We start from the raw sequence: 18,819 nt of genomic DNA on the forward strand, positions 1-18,819 counted from the left end.
CCCAAAGTGGAGCAATATCTTTTTAAAAATAAAATTTCAGACCATAACTCTTTTCTCTATGTTCAACCGGATATCTTTATATTTTTTTCAGGGCTTCATTCATGTATAATTCTAGAAAGTTTCTTTTCTGGGGGATACTACCCAGTGACCTGTGCATGGTATCGGTGGAGAGACAGCCAGTATTCCTTTGTTTATAAGAACATATTTCCGGTGATTAATGTTGGAGCTGCTGAAGTATGTTTGCAAGTGAGACTTTAAAACATGAATCAAACAATGTTTGGAATATGTATGCTTCTCTGTCAAACATTTCTCTTCGTCTGGAGTCTGCCGCTAGCCTGTTTCTCCAGAGGTATGAAGGCCTGCATGGTGGAATCCAGATCAAAAGCGATTATTCTACTGGATCATCCTCTGTTCTGTATGACTATCTTCATGGAAAGCTGAGATAGCTGATAGGGTGCTCTGTGTAAATGTATATGTACAGGATTTGCAAGATAGCTACTTCCTTAGACCCGAGTATATACAAAGAAGATGTATCATTCAAAGATGCCACTTCATATTTATCATCTTGAATCAATAGTTGTATTCTAAGTGGCTCCAGCAAGAGATCACTGCTCATTTTTTAACATTGCATTTTGAGGTTGCAATCCTGTGCATAATTCCTTGGGAGTAATTTCCAGTGAATTCAGTGTGGCCTACTTCTAAGTAAACATGTGTAAGACTGATCTGTAAACAAGGCATATTTGGAAAAGCTTCAGGAGATTATTGATTAAAAATATGAGGATTATAAGTAGAATTGTTGGCAACCTTCAGTCTCGAGAGACTATGGTATCGCGCTCTGAAAGGTGGTTTTGGAACATCGTCTAGTGTGGCTGAAAAGGCCACAATTATTAGAGGTGGAAGAACCAGTCTCAGATACCTTGTCAGTCCTAATGTTCACAAAATGGCCTTCGGCAAATCAGTATTGGCTGTCAAACTAACCTATTGTACAACCCAATCCTATGGGCAGTTTACACTGCTGGAACTACCATTTACACACTAGGTCTTCTGATAAGAGAAAGAGGGTATGTTGGGAGGCAAGGATGGGGATAGTATTCTGGTGTAGGTCAAGCATGCCAAGCCGCTTGTAGTAGAATTGAGGAAGATTCACCTCTACTACAAGCCTCTTGTAGTAGAATTGAGGAGATGGAATGTAGTGTCAGCAGTGGCCCTTTGTATTGACAGTATAGGGTTAAAACTTTGGCTTGCAATGAGTGTGGCCCACGCTGCAACCTAGGGATTATGAGGACCTTGAGGATAAAGGTGAAAGAATTATTGCCAGAGGGTGTGGGAGAGGAGAGGACGTATGTACCAATGTATGTACATATGTGTGTGTGGCTGCCTTGCACAGGAGCTGCTGAGAACTAAGGTATTACTGTGGTATTGCTGTGGTGGCCAGAGAAGCTGTTGACTGAAGCAGGGAGGAAGGAGAACCCCAGCAGTTTGAGCATGCAAGCTATCCTGGTGGTGGGGTCCAGTGGTGCTTTCTGCAGAACTAGGGTTATCTTGGGGGGAAGGAGGCTAATTAGTCTAAAGTGAGCATAAGATCTCTAGAGATCGGTTTTGACAGGACAACACTCTCCGTTCTGCCCACTCTCCACAGCATGCAACCCACCCTGCCAGCTGACCTGTGCTCCTCTACAGAACAAAGCGCAGGAGTGGGCTGCAGCTGCTGATGCCACCATGCCAGATGGTGGATCCAAAATGGTTACCAGTGGCCAGCTCTTTATGATGCCATAGGGCTTTTACAATGTTGTAACTATCATTACGACATCGCAACAAGCTCTACAGAATTGGGTAGCAAAAGAAACAAAAGTAAAAGCCAAAGCTTAGTGGTGGAGCACCACCATTGCATGCAATGGCCTTATATTCATTCCCTGGCATCTCTAAGTAGGGCCCCTGCCTGGAACACTGCAGATCCACTGCCAGCCAGAGAATATAGTACTGAGCTAGGCAGACCAATGGTAATTCCTCACTTGGACTATGCCATCCATGAGAAGACCAATACTCATAAGAATATAAGAAGAGCCCCACTGGATCAGTTCAAAGGCCCAGCTAGTCCAGCTTCCTATATCTCACAGTGGCCCACCAACTTCCTCAGGGAGCACACAAGACAACAAGAGAACTGCGTTGTGGTGCCATCCCTTGCATCTGGCATTCTGAGGTAACCCACTTTTAAAATCAGGAAGTTGCACATACACATCGTGGCTTGTAACCCGTAATGGATTTTTCCTCCAGAAACTTGTCCAATTCCTTTTTCAAGGCCAGATGCCATCACCACATCCTGTGGCAAGGAGTTCCACAGACTAACTACATGCTGAGTAAAGAAATATTTTCTTTTGTTTGTCCTAACTCTCCCAACACTCAACACTCCTTGGGCCCTGCTCTATATTTGGAATAAATATTTCAGGTCTCCCTGAGACCACATCATCATCATTTCTTCTCAATTTTAAGTGTTCTTCCTTTATCTATTCCGCCTATTGAATAGAAAGGAGTAATGCATACATACAGTTAGCTCTTTTTATATGTGAATTCCTTTTTCTGCTGCTGGCAGAATTGCCACCTATCTGTTCTCGTTATTATCTCTGTGCTGGTGCACAATTAAACAGGCATTTGGCCTTGGAGAATTGTCAGGCACATTTGTGTCAGCTTCCAGATTTGCCCCACCATCTTGGGCACCATCTCAGGAATCCAGCTGAACCTTCACAATCCTGGGGTGATGAGAGGCCAATGAATGGGGAGTCTCTGGAAGGCTATCTGAAGGCTGCTCTGGGGCTGGGGCAAACCAAGAGACAAGTGGAGGAGGAGGACAGGTGAAGCAATCCCCTCCCCACCACTGAGGCAGCAACCTCCAATGAGATGAGTGATAGCCAGCATGCAGAAATCGCCATTAGCATTGCCAGAACCTTCAATGCATCATAGGATATCCAGCATGGAAGAGGAAGCATCAGATGTTGGTGATGCAGATGAGCTCTCGCTATCACCTATCCCCATTTACTTCAAGTTAAGATTTGGGTTCATAAAGTTCATAGAGAGTATGGTGAAATGTGTTCCCTGGAACCTAACTCCATTTTCCCCATAAACTCAGTAATTTAGTATCCACTAATTCAGCATCCAGTAGATTTTCCTGGAACCTAATCCTAGCAGAAAATGAGAACTTACTGTACATACATATGTATGTACATATTCAACCGAAAAGTAAAACTATAAGACAACCTTGGGGTGGCAATGCATACAACAGATTTTGACATAAGAAGTTGTTGAGGCATTATGCACAGCAGCCCAAGGAATGATTATCATATACTGTGTGATTAGCATAATTCCACTGTCCTTACTTATGCATAAGTCTGCAATTTGAAGCCAATAGGGATTTTGTGTAATTAAATAATGACTTATTTTTGTGTAAGCCACTGGACTGTAAACTTCGACTGTAAACTGGACTGTAAACTTAATAGGACTCACTGCTGAGGAGACATGCATAGGATTGTGCTGTTAGGCAGACAAATAAGAAACCTGATGTTCAGTAAAAAAAAATTATAATTTGGGGAATCGGGGCAATTCTGATCTATTATCAAAAGCTGAGTTATGAATACTAGGAGCAAGAAAGATGTGAGTTTTCCATTATATGCGTTATACAAATACACATGCGTGGCAATCAGGATTTGCCTCAGCTTCTATCACATTACATGTGTTAGTAATCATGCAACTACCACCACCAAATACATAAAGCACTGCAGTCCCAACCATAAAATATGAGCTTTTGGTTGCAGCCAAGAAAAGCCAAGGCTGTAAGATTGCTATGATCCTATGGAAGCAAAGAAAAACTGTGACTGAGGTGTTGGTCATATCTTACAGCCTTCTAAGAATTTCACATTTCATATTGAAAGAGCAAGTCTCTAGCCTTCAATGGCTACATAAATAGGTTTGAAAGCACATGGACAAGGCATGATGAAAGATGTTCTAGAAACCAGAGGATCTGCTGAATAAGATTTCTACTGATCAGAGGAACGGTGGTGGTTTCAGTGCCGTAAATGGCTTTCCTTGCCCTATTCCATATCAGTGGCAGAATACATTAGTGTCTGTTTAGCTTGCACAGTTTATATAGGTTGCATAATTCAGCAATGTGCATCAAATGTGGGTTACTGGAGAACAAGTTTTGATTTTTTTTAAAAACAGTACAGTATTCACAGCCCTGTAGCTACTGTATCTTTTAATATCTGGTGTCAGCTTCTGGAGGGGTTGCCATGTTAGTCTGTTGAAGGAAAAATAAAACACAATGTCCTGTGGTACCTTAAAGGCCAACAAATTTACTTCAGCACAAGCGTTCATGAGCTACATTGCACAGATTTTACATTTTGCATTTCATGAACATTTGACCTTGCTGTTTAAACTTTTTTCTTTCTCTCTTTACATATTTGTGTGCGCGCGCATCTGATAAAGTAGACTGTACTCAATATGAAAACTACTGATGCAGTACAAGTAAATGGTTTGTCTTTAAGGTGCCACAAGCCACTGTGCTTGCAGGTTTGTGATGTGACCTTCACCTGTCCCTCCCATAACAGTATGACTCTCTCATACTGTTTATTTCTGTCCCAGGAACCTGGAAAAAATATATTCCAAACTGAGCAGCCTATTCTCAATTATGGTAACAGCCCAATCCTGAGCTTCCCAGCCTCAACTGGAGTAGCGGCGCCAAAGCAGCTGCCGCTGTATCCAACAGGCTCTGGAAAGAAGCTGGAGGTCTCCTTGGAGGAAGGGGACTTTCTAAACCTTCCCCCAGGGAAAGCCCCAAGCCCAGCAGTGGAGCTTCTCAAGTCTGTGCTGGCTATTTTGCCAGAGCAGATTTGAGAGATTCTGTGTTGAACCTTCCGGCCAGACACAGAGTTGAGAATATGGTGGAGCCGAGCTCCGCCATTCCCCTCCCTCCTCAGTTCCTTCCCATCCCCATCTTTCTCCACCCTTGTTCTGCCCTCTCCCCACCCCCAGAGGCAGAATTATCGCTTATCGGTCACACTTACCCACAGCAGCAGTGCATTCTCCTTCTGCCGGCTCTGGACCCAGAGCCTGACTGGTGCGGACGCACCACCAGTGCTCTTTACTCTGAGGGAGCTGTAAACATGCTTTATGGCATGTTCATGTCACCCAGCACTGGCACTAGGGCTCAGTGCCAGCACTGGGACACTTTAGGATTGGGCCTTAAGTAAGACATCTGTGTTTCTTTAAGTCTGCTCATTTCAGAATCCTGTTTTCCTGTGAGATGCATAGACAACATATGCACATGCTCTCTATATCCATTTGGCAAGGCAATGTCCTTAACAGGTGACTTTTCATTACTTTTTAGCATACCCAAGATTTATTCACTTCACAAGTCTTTTTAAAAGGCACTTGCCTTCCAACCATTCTTTCCCTACTTAGGAGAGATTAGGAGATCATATTTCATGGCCTCTCCTGGATCCTACTTCTAAAACACTAATGAACTATGGTTGAGTGGGCACAGTAATCCAGTATTTGCAGGAGCTTGTTAAAGTCACTGATTCCATTATAATAACCAGCTACATATGATCAAATTACCTATTGAACTAATGGGTCGGGGTAGGGCCTGAACTTGTCATAGTGGTGAATGGGAGTTTTCCTATTTGCTTCAATGAGGTTCACGCTCTCTTGAGAGAAAAAAACAAAGATGATTAACAAGGATTACAGTCCTAGCCAAGAAGTAAAATGCTTCCCTTTGCTTTTCTTGGCTCTCCCACCTGGCATCTGAGCAAAGGTATCTTAACAGGCATAGGTGCAGGGGCAAGGCTAGCCATTCTTGCTAGTGAATTAACCTATACCACGATGTCTCCACACCTCATTGGGAAGCCATACGGCATTTGAACAAGGCTACTGAAAGCGGTGTCATTTCTGTTGTTAATTTATAGGAAGCCTGTCTTCCAGGTCGTGATCCCCGGGTATTATATTAGTAGTAGTCTAGTCCAAAAGTCACTTGCACAATCTCGTAAAACCACACTGTTTAAAATCTAGTGTAATGCAGTATAAAACTGTACACTAATCTGTTGCTAGCTATGAACCCTGCCTGAAATCATGGCAAGACCTTCAAGATTATTGAACTAGGAACTCTTAGCTCAGTCCTAAGCTTCCTGGCACCCACTGGAGCAGCAGCGCCAAAATGGTTATTGCTGTATCCAGCAGGCACAGGGAAGCAGCCGGAGGTCTCTGCGGGGGAAGGGGACTTTCAACTCTTTCCTCCAACGAAAGCCCCAAGCCTCGAAATGGGGCTTCTCAAGTCTGTGCAGGCTATTTTGCCAGTGCAGAGTTAATGAGTCTGGAAGGCCTGATATGGAGGTCTGGATATGGCAGAGCAGAGCTCCAGTGATCCTGCCCATTTCCTTCCCCCTCCCCACCCTCATTCCACCACCACCACCACCCCGCTCCCTAGGGGCTGCACTGCCACCTGGCGATTGAACATACCCCTGGCAGTGAAGCGTCCTCTTCCTTCTGGTGCTGGGCCTGGCACCTGACTGGTGCAAGTCTATCGCAGGTGCTCTTTACTCACTGGGTGCCATAAACGTGTTTTACAGAACATTTATGGAACCCAGCACCAGCGCTAGAGCTCTGTGCCACCAGGCAGCTTTTAGGGAAAGGGACTCACTAGCCTGAGCAGGGGCAGCAGCAGAGGTAGGGTTTTGTCAGACATTGGCTTGAGAGCCCCCCCCCCCCCCGATAGCTCTAACCCAGCCGGACCTGCTGCACAAGTCATGGGAATATGAAACTATTATCAGGAAATATAGAACATGCCATCACTGCTTAACTTTTATACCAGTTAGTATAATTGTTCTGTATTGTGGTTACACACATAGCAGACCATGGGCTTTCTCCTAAACTTCTGTAATAACACAGGCACTCCAGAGGAAAGCCCACTGGCCAAAGGGCAGCATAAGGGGAGGAGGGAATGCTGCACAAGTCTCAACATGTGAAGTACTACTAGGGTAAAGCAAGGGCCCAGCAAGGGATACACAGAACAAGGGACACACAGGCAAACTGGTTGGATCAGGGATTTGTCTTTTGCGTGTGTTATGCTGTAAAACAACACGTATACAGAGGGGGTTAAAACTATTGTTGTTGTTGTTCAGAATGCTTATAAAAGCATTTTACTACCTGAAAAGCCCAGGGAAACCATATTGAACAAAGAATTAAAAAAAATAGAGATCTGTCATCTTGCTTCCTTTGCAGATAGGTTCATATTTATTTTTAGTATTCCAGCCTGTCTCATTTGAATGGTGAAAAACAGCTGAAAGTCATTTTCCTTTCCTATGTTGCCTTCATCTTCTTTGCACACGTTCACAAAATAGTTGCTTTGTCTAAGAAATCTTCAGAGAAAGACATTCCCTTTGACAGAAAAAAAATGTGTTGATCTGGATAATAACAGGCTCTGTCGAAGAGCTGTGGAATAATTCCCCAAAGGTACCACCCAAGTCTGGAGTATTATACTTCAGTACTGTAATTAGGGATCTGCTACTGATAAGGCTGCTGACCTAAGCCACTTTCTGCTATAGCCAGACATGCAGAAAAGGCCAGTGAACGGGGAGTGCATTACCTTCCACGGCTAATAGGATCTCCCTCTTGCACTGAAATTGAAAGAGATGTAAACAAATGAAAATGTGTCACTGCGAGGGCTTCAGATCTTTTGTCCACTGCAGCTCGAGATGTTAAGGCTGGCAGATGGCCTGGTGTTGTATTTGGTCCTTATACTAATTCATTCTGGAAAGTAGGATCATGGTTGTTGACTTTTATTCAGTTAGGATTGTAAAATGGGGAGATTTGCAAAGGTAATGTAGCCTTTACACACCCCAGGAGTAGAGCTTCCACTGTGTAGCTGCTTGTGGCCCTATAAATCATGCCAGCAGCCAGGCATCTCATTCCTACTGGTGTCCTTTTGCATACTACATCAGTTGCCAAGGCCAATCCTAGACATACTGACTTGGAGGTAAATTTCCCAAGAAAGAGGACATAGAATTGTGCTGTGACTCAAACTTGGGTCAGTTGATCTACCTAAAGAATTTTAATATAAGCCAGTAGGGAAGTTGATTGTCTCTGCCTACCTCCACAAAAATCATAAGGGCAGCACCAATCCACTTCACTCACCTCACTTCTTTCTCTCATGGTCCCTTTAAATTTACCTTGAGTTGTCCCTTTAAACTTAAAGGGAGAACTTGCTGGGTGCTGGGGGGGCGGGCAGTGCAATGTTCTGCCTCAGGGCTTCCACCAACCTGGCACCAACACTGGGAGGAATAACTTTCTCAGCAACCACAGTTTATAGTTTCAGGAAATCCCAGCAAATTGCAGAGTAATCATTTGTATTCTCTTGAATTATAATGTTATAAGAGTGAAAACACTAATCATCTGTTAAAGTACTAATCGTTTCATCATAACTTACCAGACTCCTGAGTATAATTTCCATCCTCAACCCTCCAAAAGAAGTTATCAGGGTACAAAGAACTCTGTATGGATATAAATGCAACTTCAATTGCAACAAAGCAACTTCAGGCACAATTTAGCCTCCTATGTTTCATCTCCATTTACCATCCCACCCAAAAAATCTAGACATCATGCTTCTGGAGGGAGAGAGAAATCATATGAGAGACATCTATTAAATATGAACATAGAACAAAATATTTGCATTATGAGTTATGTATGAAGGAGTCAATTTAAACACCTAGGGCTTTCCTACATCATTCTGGAGCAGGGGTCTCCAAACCATGTCCCAGGACCAGATGCAACCCGTGGCGAGCTTCTATCCAGCCTGCGACCAGTGTTTGGTCTCCTGTGAGCCTCTGGCCCACTCGACCGAACACAACTGGAGCTGTGCTCCAATCGCATCCAGAGGGTGTTCTGAGGGCAGGGGAGGCTGTGTGCAGCCTCCCTGGTCCGCAGAATGCCTTCTAAAGGCCTAAAAACATCACTTCCTGGTTTTCCTGAGAAACCGGAATTAACTTTTGTGCCCTCTGAAAGCTAAGGCTTTTTGATGGTTGGGAAGGTCCCCCTACTCCTCAGAACATGCTCCAGGTGCTTCATGTGATGTGCTGGTTCTGAGGTATTTACTCCTGTATATATGTCAGCTGCTTGGGAGGTGGGGGAATGGGGGTCCATTGGAGTGTGTGCTTTATTTTGAGATGTGTGTTGGTGCTTGGAGAAATCCTGGAAATTTGAGCCCATTCATTCATTCATTCATCCATCTAAGTTCCATCTCTAATGTATTTATTTAAATTTTATAATTAATTTTCCCCCCCGACTCTTGAAACTGTGCCAGATATTTGATGTGGCCCTCTAGCCGAAAAGTTTGGAGACTCCTGTTCTGGAGTACAGACCCCCTCATCAACTGGGACCCATTTCTGCTCTTCCCCTTTCCCTACTTTGGTGCCCATCACGCTCACGTGCTAGCTACTCACTTTGCTGATAGAGAGAAGGATGATTTTGTTTTCTTAGTGCAAGACAAATTTTTTTTTAAAGCAAACTGAGGGATGCCCAGCATATGGAATGTGGTTTCAATAGCCCAAAAGTGATTTATATGAGTCGTACAATCATCTAAAACAGATAAGGAGAACCTACCAGGTGACTTTTACAAGTATTCATTCGTTGCACAATCCCATTTAAAGAAAAGGACAGAATTCTTGTTTTTTGCCTTTAACCTTTGGTTTCAGTATTTACCGGTATTTAACTGTTATCTGCTTCCACCTCTATGTTGTAGCAAAATAATCAATCATCCCACATCTTCTTTGGTGTCTGCAAAATCTAAGGTCAGCTCTACACAGGGAATGCAGTCCAGACCTGCGGCATGTTTCACCCTGCAGGACTGGCCTACAGTTCCTCCACATGGCTCATGTGGACAAGCACTGCAAACTGTGCTGCCCACACCCCTGTGTTCTTGCAACAAGTCACTCAGGGTTCTCATTTGGAAAAACGTGCCTACTTTTGCTCAGGTCACATTCTTAGGTGCACTCAAAATTGGCTATTTCAGCACCAAATAGTGAACATGATCTTTAAATTAATCTTCACATTTTTAAGAGGGATATGTCTTCACTTATGCAAATCTTCAGAGGGGTGGTGCATTTACTTCATGAGGATCAAACCAACCAACAGAGTCCAGGAGCACACGAAGCTCTCTTATACTGAGATACACTAGTGGAGCATCTACCAACCATATAAAAAGATGGGCAGTCCAAACCCACCTAAATTCTTGTGCAGCAATGCAGTGTTGGTGCAGGGATGGCTTCTGCTGAATCCCATGGGGGATTTTTGGCTGCTAGATATATCCTCGGGGTAAGGGATATTTGTCCCCTTGCCCTGGTGTAAGTCCCAGCAGCCATAATGGGTTAACTCAGACCTGTGTAAGCGATATCGCTGGCGCAAGTCCATATTGATCTGTATAGATGGATGATATCTGGAAAGGGGGCTGGGATTCAACACATGCCACAGCTACTGAACCTTTCCCCCTTCTTGGGCCCAATCCGCCCAATCTCCTCCCCGTTCTGCTCTCTCCCTGACCAGTTCAAGCCCCCCCACCTACCTCTGCCCTGTTCTGCCCCCTGCATGGGCTTACCTTCATCAGTGGGTCTCCATCAATCCACCAGTGTGCATGGGAAGGTTCTGGCCATTCCATACAGGTGCACCAGCTCCCTGCACTGCCACAAAATGCTTTATAGCACTTTTGCAGCAGCCAGCACCAGCAGACCACATGTTCTGCCAGCACTTCCTTTGGTGAGGATTAGGCTCTTGGTATAACAGTGCAACTTGTTTGAATAAGTAAATCCTTTGTAACTTGTAAATCCATGTAACCAGAAAATTCATGGGTAACACACATGGAACTCATGTGTGTTTTTAACAACATATTACTCTGTGGTTTCAGAGTTTTCAGTTTCAATAGTTATGAAATGTCGTGTTTCAAGTTTTTCAGATCTTTTGTTCTCTATATAAACCATTTTTCCCCCTGTTTGGATCTTATTTAAAAATTATCCCTTCCTGTCTTCTCTGCAGCACTTCCAAGAATCAGCCTATAAGGCTTGTGGTGGCAAGATATCCTACCTGACAATAAGGTGAGTGCAAAGAGGAGGGAATACCCTCCTAAGCCCTTATCTGGCTTGTACACTTGATTGCTCTCTTAAGAGGCACCTTCCCAGTTGTACTATGTAAACCGGGGCTTGAGAAAGCAATTCCTAGTGTGAGTGTTATCAAATGCTGCTTATTCTGTCTCTCCTCCTTTCCTTAATCACCAGCCTGGTGCCAGGGCCTACTTGCCTGCCAAGGGATCTGGTTGGAACCAACCAGTAGGCTGTTTTGGTCAGCATTCCCCATTCCACAGACTTCCTCTGTCTCTTTCACTTTGGCGCTCCACCATTGAGAAAAAGCAGATATCCCCTACCCCACCCCCCAGCCTTTCACTGCAAAGTGAACTGCTGTCAAAGTGACATGCATTGACCTCTGTGCTGCAGTCTTGGCTGGAGAAAATAAGGCTTGCTACAGGGAAAGGAGAACACATCTTGGAATAAGTCATTACAGCACCATCACTGTGCATCATTGGAACTCATGTTTCCAGGTTGAGGGCACTCTGGAACGCACGCTTAGTATTTGTACTAACAGGCCAACCATGTAGCTTTAGAACTTAAAAGCAAATTGAAAGACTGGAAACTTTCCATTTCTGAAGTGATGTATGAAACATTGACCCATGAGTGGCAATGCTATCAGGGAGGGAAGGCGAAGGTGGTGACGAAGGGGCTGAATGGAACGTTCTGGACACAAATGGAGACAGCTCATCTGTGCATGTAGGGGATGGAGGGGTCAAACCTGGTTGGGTGACATAATTGTGGGAATTAGTTTTAACAAGCTGTGAGGGGAGGCACATCTGGCTGGCTGGGCTGGCTCAACAAGAGCACTGAGGTAAACTCACATTATTTGAAAGGCAGAGTTGGATTTGAAGGCTTCGGTGGAATAGTTCAAATTTTTATAACTGGAGTGAGAAGCTAGTGGAATACAATAGTTAAAATATAGTTTCATGATATTGAAAAGGCTGATCCTTCCATATATGGAAAAAAGTCTAAATCAAAAAGATTGCACAGAGATTAAGGACCCAATCCTAAGCTTTGTGTGCTGGCTCACCACCTGCATGCACTGCCACAAACGTGCCATAAGGCACTTTTGTGGGCCCTAGTACCAGTGCTCTGCTGGTGCTAACTCAGCATGGGCCAGCACTGGGCTAGCACTGGGCAAACGCCGGAGCTCTGCCGCTTAGCATACTGCCAAGCAGCAGAGAGGTAGGTGCAGGCGTGGGGGGAGGCAGGAAGGAAGTGTTCCAGGGAGGCGGAGGGAGGGCGGGGAGAGAGCAGCAAGGAGGCAATCTGGGGGGAGGGAGCGGGACAGGAGGAAGGTGGAACCAGTGGAGCTTTGCTCCACTGGATCCAGAGTCGCTGTGTTGGGATAACTGCCCAACACGGAGGCTCTTGATACTATGCCGATCTTTGGGTCGCTGCAGAATTGAATTGCACCATCTCAGGGCTACTCGCTTTCCCTGGGTAAGGGAACAAAAGTCCCTTTCCTCCAAGGAGCCGCCAGTGGCTGCCTGGAGTGTGCAGGATGCAGTGACAGCCATTTTCAGCACCATTTTCAGCACACATGCGCCGGGCAGCTCAGGATTGGGCTATAAGTGCAGGTTCCTGTGTGATTTCCCTCTGCTTTAAAGATGGAAGTCCATTTATCACTAATAATAAATACACTATTTAGTAGTTGCAGATGGTAAAGTAACCCAAATGTTGCAGATCTTTCACTCTCCTACAAGGAGCAACAATTCTTCGAGCCTTGGGATCAAAGTGCCATGTTGACAGGGTGACCAGATACAATGGAGGACAGAGTGCCTGTACCTTTAAACATTGTGCAGAAGAGGGAATTTTGCCAGGTGCAGCTTTTTAAACCCTTCCATGTTGAGCTGCACCTGCCAAAATTCCTTCTTCTATACAATGGTTAAAGTTATAGGCGCTCTGTCTCCATTGAATCTGGTCACCTTGCATGCTAAAAACGGTTTTTCAGTATCTTTCAAATAGTGACTGTAACATTAATTGAATATCAGCTGTCAAGTGATGCAATGTTAATGTATAGCTGCTGTAGTGTACTGACTAACTGTGTGAGCTGCAAGCCAAGGAACTACTGGTTCAAATTTTACTTTGGCTGTGCTCCCCCATCATAGGCAAGCTGCTCTCAGTTTCCTCACCTGCATATTCTTCATCATCATCATCATCAGGGAGAATTAATACAAACCTAATTTACAGACCCATTGTAAGGATTATTGAGATCATGTGTGAATCTGAATACTAAAAATGCACAACACAAAATAAATGCAGGCAGCCCAGTCCTATGGCCCTGCGGTTTCAGTGCTAATGCTGGCATAACATAGTTGCAATTCTTGGTACTCATCATGGCAAAACAGAAAGCACAAGATTACCTACATACTGCATGCACTGCAGCACTGCTGCAGCAGCTGCAGCAGCCATCACTGGGTTCCTAGAGAGAATGAGAGTTTGGGAATCTATTCCTCACCAAACATAAGTTCCAGACTCAGTCGTTCATCCTATCCCAGCCCCCCACCTTCTGCACTCACAGCTCCATCCAATTTTCCCTTTTGCATTGACAGCTGTCCATCAGCGTAAGGTCTCTGCTGGCAGTAGCCTCCTGCCAGCACAACAATGTCACAATCCCAGTGTAGATTCAAAATGCTGGTATCTTTTGTGTCACACCAGTAGAGAAGAATTGAGAGAGATACTTCCCTGTCCAGGATGGAAGCATAACACAGTAGTAGTAGTAACTTTATTGTCATTGTGCTACAGCACAACGAAATTTATGCACCTTTGAGATACAAGCATATACTGCAATTCCAACAATCACACTCTACACACTCACCCACACATACTATACAACATGCATCATAGTATAAAAACAGTATTGCAGCATGGCCTTTCCCAGTTTGAAGAGACACTTGGCCAACAGCCTGAGGCAAAGAGGCAAAGAAGGAAGGCCCATAGCCAGGGGCACAGACCAGGGACAGACTGCACTTGCTCCCGGTGTGGAAGGGACTGTCACTCCCGAATTGGCCTTTTCAGCCACACTAGACGCTGTTCCAGAAACACCTTTCAGAGCGCGATACCATAGTCTTTCGAGACTGAAGGTTGCCAACATGAATGAATAACAGACCATAATGCCCAGGAGCATGGTAACAACTATATCGCCTTATGCAACGAAATTATGGCTGTGGGATAAAAACTGTTCAGGAATTGTGTGCTGCTGCTCTCATAGTTCTGAATCGTCTACCCAAAGGCAACAGTTCAAAGAACTTATGAGCCAAATGGAAGGGGTCTCTCAGAATACTATGTGACTTCTGCAGACAGCGAGATGTATAGATGTCCTCCAAAGCTGGTAGATGAAGGTTGATGATTTGCTGCGTGATCTTAATAATTCTCTGCAGAGCTTTTTTGTCCCTTGCAGAGCAATTTCTGTACCACATCAAGATAACATAGGTTAGGACACTCTCAATGGTGCAACGATAGTGAGACACAAGCAGCTGCTGTGATAAATTTAACCTCCCAAGCTTCCTCAGAAAATATAACTACTTTTGTGCCTTTTTTATTGACATGCTGGTGTTAATAGTCCATGAGAGGTACTCTGTGATGTAAATACCTAGGAATTTGAAACTAGCAACCCTCTCCACCTCCTCACCATTTATGTATAATGGTGTATGTACATCCCTCTTTTTCCAGAAGTCAATTATAAGTTCTTTAGTTTTTTTGATGTTAAGTGAGAGATTATTTTCTTTGCACCACAATAACAATTCCTGTACCTCCTTCCTATAAGCAGACTCATCATTCCCACTAACAAGCCCCACCACTGTAGTATCATCTGCAAATTTTATAATTTCATTGGTGTTATGTGATGGGGTACAATCACGTGTATACAGGGAATAGAGGAAGGCGCTCAGCACACAGCCTTGGGGAGCTCCTGTATTTACTATCAGAGTGGAAGAACAATAAGAGCCCATCCTAACTGACTGTGGCCTATTTGTCAAAAAGTCCTTTATCCACAGACAAATGTCTTGCTGTATGCCCAAACTAGTCATTTAAAAAAACAGCCTGCTAGGTAGAATGGTGTTAAAAGCAGAACTATAACCCACAAATAACAGCCATACTTATGTACCCCATTGTTCCAAATGACGAAGGACTGTATGTAAAACAATAGAGATGGCATCATCAATCGACCTATTACTCCTGTATGCAAATTGACAAGGATCCAAGGTGGATTCAACATAGAGAGAGGATTGTGTTGTCAGCGCTATTATTAATTACATTAGACATGACAAGATCATATAAATATAATTTTATTGCTACTAAAGTTGAACATTTTTAATAATTCTTTGGAAAAAAATCTAGTTGCCAACTTGCCTAAGTATCATTCAGAATAAAATGGAGTGCATGGAGGAGAAGGCTTGTTGAAGAGGAACTATGTGACCCGGATGTTTGGTGTAAATTCGTCCACCAAATGTGTCAACTTGAAATCATCCATCAATACAAGCCCTGTGCAAATAACAGGAATGGGAAAAACCAGCACAGCACGACTTGAGTTGAGTCATGAGTCACCCCCATGACTCAACTAAAAAACAAGTCATAACAGGGGCACTTGCCAAGTTGCCCTTCCATGACTCGATAGACTCGAGTCAAGTTTCCCCCTTTAAAAAGCCCACTGCAGCTCTGCAGAGGAAAATTGGGCTGCTGCTGGGGCTTCAGGGTTCCCTTTAAACTCTCCCCTGCTGTCCCTGCTCACCCCAATGTCTAGCAGCGGCGCAGAATGCGCTGACTCCTTCCCTTCCCATGTGCAATCAAACCCCAGTTGCAATGAAGGAAACCCCCCCCCCTTCACTTCATGGGCATGGCAGGGAGTGAGGGTGCATCCCATATCAGCCAGGTGGAAGGGTGCGGAGGCAGTGCAAGCCGAGTAAGTGAGAAAAAGCCCACCACAGCTTTGCAGAGGGAAATGGAGCTGCATCAGGCCATATGCGTGTCTTGGCGTTCCCTTTAAACATTCCCCTGCTGTCCCCATTGCATCTGTCTGGAAGCAGTGCGGAATGCCCCCACCCCTTCTGCAACAGAAAATGCAGCTGAAAAAACAGCAAGAGGATGACAAGGAAACTCTGCCAAGAGAGAACACTAGAGAACAGTGTAGGTGATATAAGTCAGTCCTCCGCTGTCCCCACCTCCATATCACCTGTGAGGCAGTAGTGCAGAACACCCCCATCCCTTCCCTTCCCCCATTCCATGACTCCAGCCCAACCTTGACGAAACCCACCCACGCACCCCACCCCCTGGGCATGGCAAGGAGGGAGCAAGGATGCATCCCAGCTTGGCAATACAATGTATTATATTTGTATTTACAAGAGTATATGGATTGAGAAAGTTGGTTTGAAAAACTAAGGCTGCTGCCTGCCTGCCTGCCTGCCTGCCTGCCTGCATGGATTCTATGCTGGGAAATTTCGCATGGGAGACAACTTCTTTGAGCAGGTACAGAACATGGAATGAGGATATGAGCTGTTGGATGGCTGTTTTTCTATGCTCTGAGAACAGCCTGCCCCTGCTTGTCCCCTGCTTCTGATGCCCTGCTTGCAAAACCCACTTGTCCCTATGGAGAAAAACAGATGCTCTTGTCGCCTTTGCCCTCTCCTGGAGATGTATCCTTTGGCCAATGGATGCAGCAGACCACAAAAAAAAAATTAATCCTTTTGCTCCACCCCCCCCAGCCCATCTCTGAACACAGCATACCCTACTAGTTGCTGGTGCTGGAGGTTGCACAAGGAAAAAATAGCTTCCCAGATGAACACAAGAGGTTGTTCATACAAGACGGGAGTGGCAGCACGTTTTGCCAGATTCCCAATTCAATCTCTGCCTGGAGAACCTATGCCCACTTTGAGCTAATTAGCTCCCCTTCTTTCCCCAAGAATGACCATAGTTTTGCCCTGCAGCACTGCTGGACCCCACAACCAGGATAGCTAGCCTGTTCCACCTGCACAGGTCCTCCTTCCTCCCCTCTCCTGCCAGCAGCTCCTCCCACAACTACAGCAGCATGTTGGTCCTCCGCAGGTCTTGGGTGTGGCAGCCAAACACCAATCTCAATGTCTCCAGCAGTCTCCAAAGTCCATTAATCCAGTCTGTCTTTCCTCCTTCTACCACCCACACCAAACTCTCCCTTCATCAGGTGCTTTTGTGCCTGAGGGTCCTATTGCCTTCAAGTGGCTTCAGCTGTGCAGCACACTCCCTGCTGAATGTCCAGGCCTTTAACCCTTAAAGGGGCCACTGCTGACACCACATCCTATCTCCTTGTGCATTTCCATTACAGTGCAACCTTTGGCACAGGACTTGAGTCATTGAAATGGAATGCAAGTCATGAGTCAGGGAGCCCTTGACAAAATGCCAATTTTCACAACTCGAGTCAGAGTCACCAGACTCAGGTTCCCAACCCTGGCAAATAACCCCCTCAACAAATCCAAACACATTATTGTGCTAGTCCTCTGAGGTGGGGAATCTCCACCCCTGCTAAATGGGCAAAGAGGAAAAGTGCCCCTTGAGCAAAGTGCTGCTTCTCTTGTATTTTACAGGAGAGAACAGTGCTCTATTCACCTCAGCATTGCATTTTTCCCCAATGGCTGTTTGCTGATCTCCCATGCTTATGTGCCTATCTATGTAAGACAAATAATCTGTATGCTGAGCCTTTAAACTACAATAGTCACTTCATGATTCATTCTTCTTTGACCAATGCAGAACAGCAGTGGTGAACCTCTGAAACATAGGAAGCATTTATTTAACATTGGAAAATCTAATCCAACATTCATCAAGCACTTGCCAATGCTGACTGTCCCCCAGACATGTCACATCAAAGCTCATAACTCGTGGATGAGCAAAGGATCATATTTAAGAAAGTAATCAGGTTTTATTTAAAGACCCCATTACTCAGTCCCACTGAGCCATTGTTTGGATCAAATTGTTAGAAATCAGAGTCTTATTTCTCCTTTGAATGACTTGGGATTTTTTTCCAGTCCTTGCAAGTCTTCCCTTTTAAGGAGTTCGTTTAAGCACAAAACCACAAGAACTGCTGCTCCCTATGCAGAATGATGTATGCGTAAGTCCATCTCACACTGTGCTGCACTTATGGCAGTGAAGCCTTGTCACAAACCTTTAGAATTAGCATGTGCAAACCTTTAGAATTCTAAGCCCCCAACCATCTGCAGAACTGATTGCTGGAAAACTTGATTTTCATTGTTGTGTGTTGCTTATTTACCTCAGTTGTAGGACAGCACAGTAACTTGGTAAGTATGGTGACTTGGTAGTGCCAGAATTATACTGTAACCATTGTGGCTGTGCCTCAACCAGAGGAAGAAATTATATACTGTGTATATACTGTACTGGCATCACTCACTCTAATTAGAAATGGTACTGGAAATATGAGCTACTCAACAGTACCAGAGCCAGTGATGATGATGTCTTTTATTGGACTTAGATTGAGGACAGATTTCCTGTATGACTTGAAGATATGAATACTCTTAAATGACTGTAGAGTGGAATTGTTGGGTTTTTTAAATTGCTATAAGGCTGATCTGACATTTCCAAGGATGGAAAAACCTACAGTGGCTTGACTTGAGACACTGCCCCCGTGATTCAACTGGAAAAAGAGTCATAAGGGGAGCACTTTCCGAGTCTCCATGTC

At 44.7% G+C, this 18,819-nt stretch overlaps 1 protein-coding gene across 1 annotated transcript in view; it reads left to right on the plus strand.

The window, feature by feature from the left end:
* The window catches only part of SAP30L (SAP30 like), a 129,411-nt gene that overhangs the window by 97,804 nt on the left and 12,788 nt on the right, over nucleotides 1-18,819 (plus strand). Inside the window, exon 4 of the mRNA XM_066617082.1 lies at nucleotides 11,068-11,126. Coding sequence (XP_066473179.1) covers nucleotides 11,068-11,126 — 59 coding nt within the window. The remainder of the gene's footprint in view (nucleotides 1-11,067; nucleotides 11,127-18,819) is intronic.

The sequence above is a fragment of the Tiliqua scincoides genome, chromosome 2, assembly GCF_035046505.1.
Source record: "Tiliqua scincoides isolate rTilSci1 chromosome 2, rTilSci1.hap2, whole genome shotgun sequence".
Taxonomy (NCBI): domain Eukaryota; kingdom Metazoa; phylum Chordata; class Lepidosauria; order Squamata; family Scincidae; genus Tiliqua; species Tiliqua scincoides.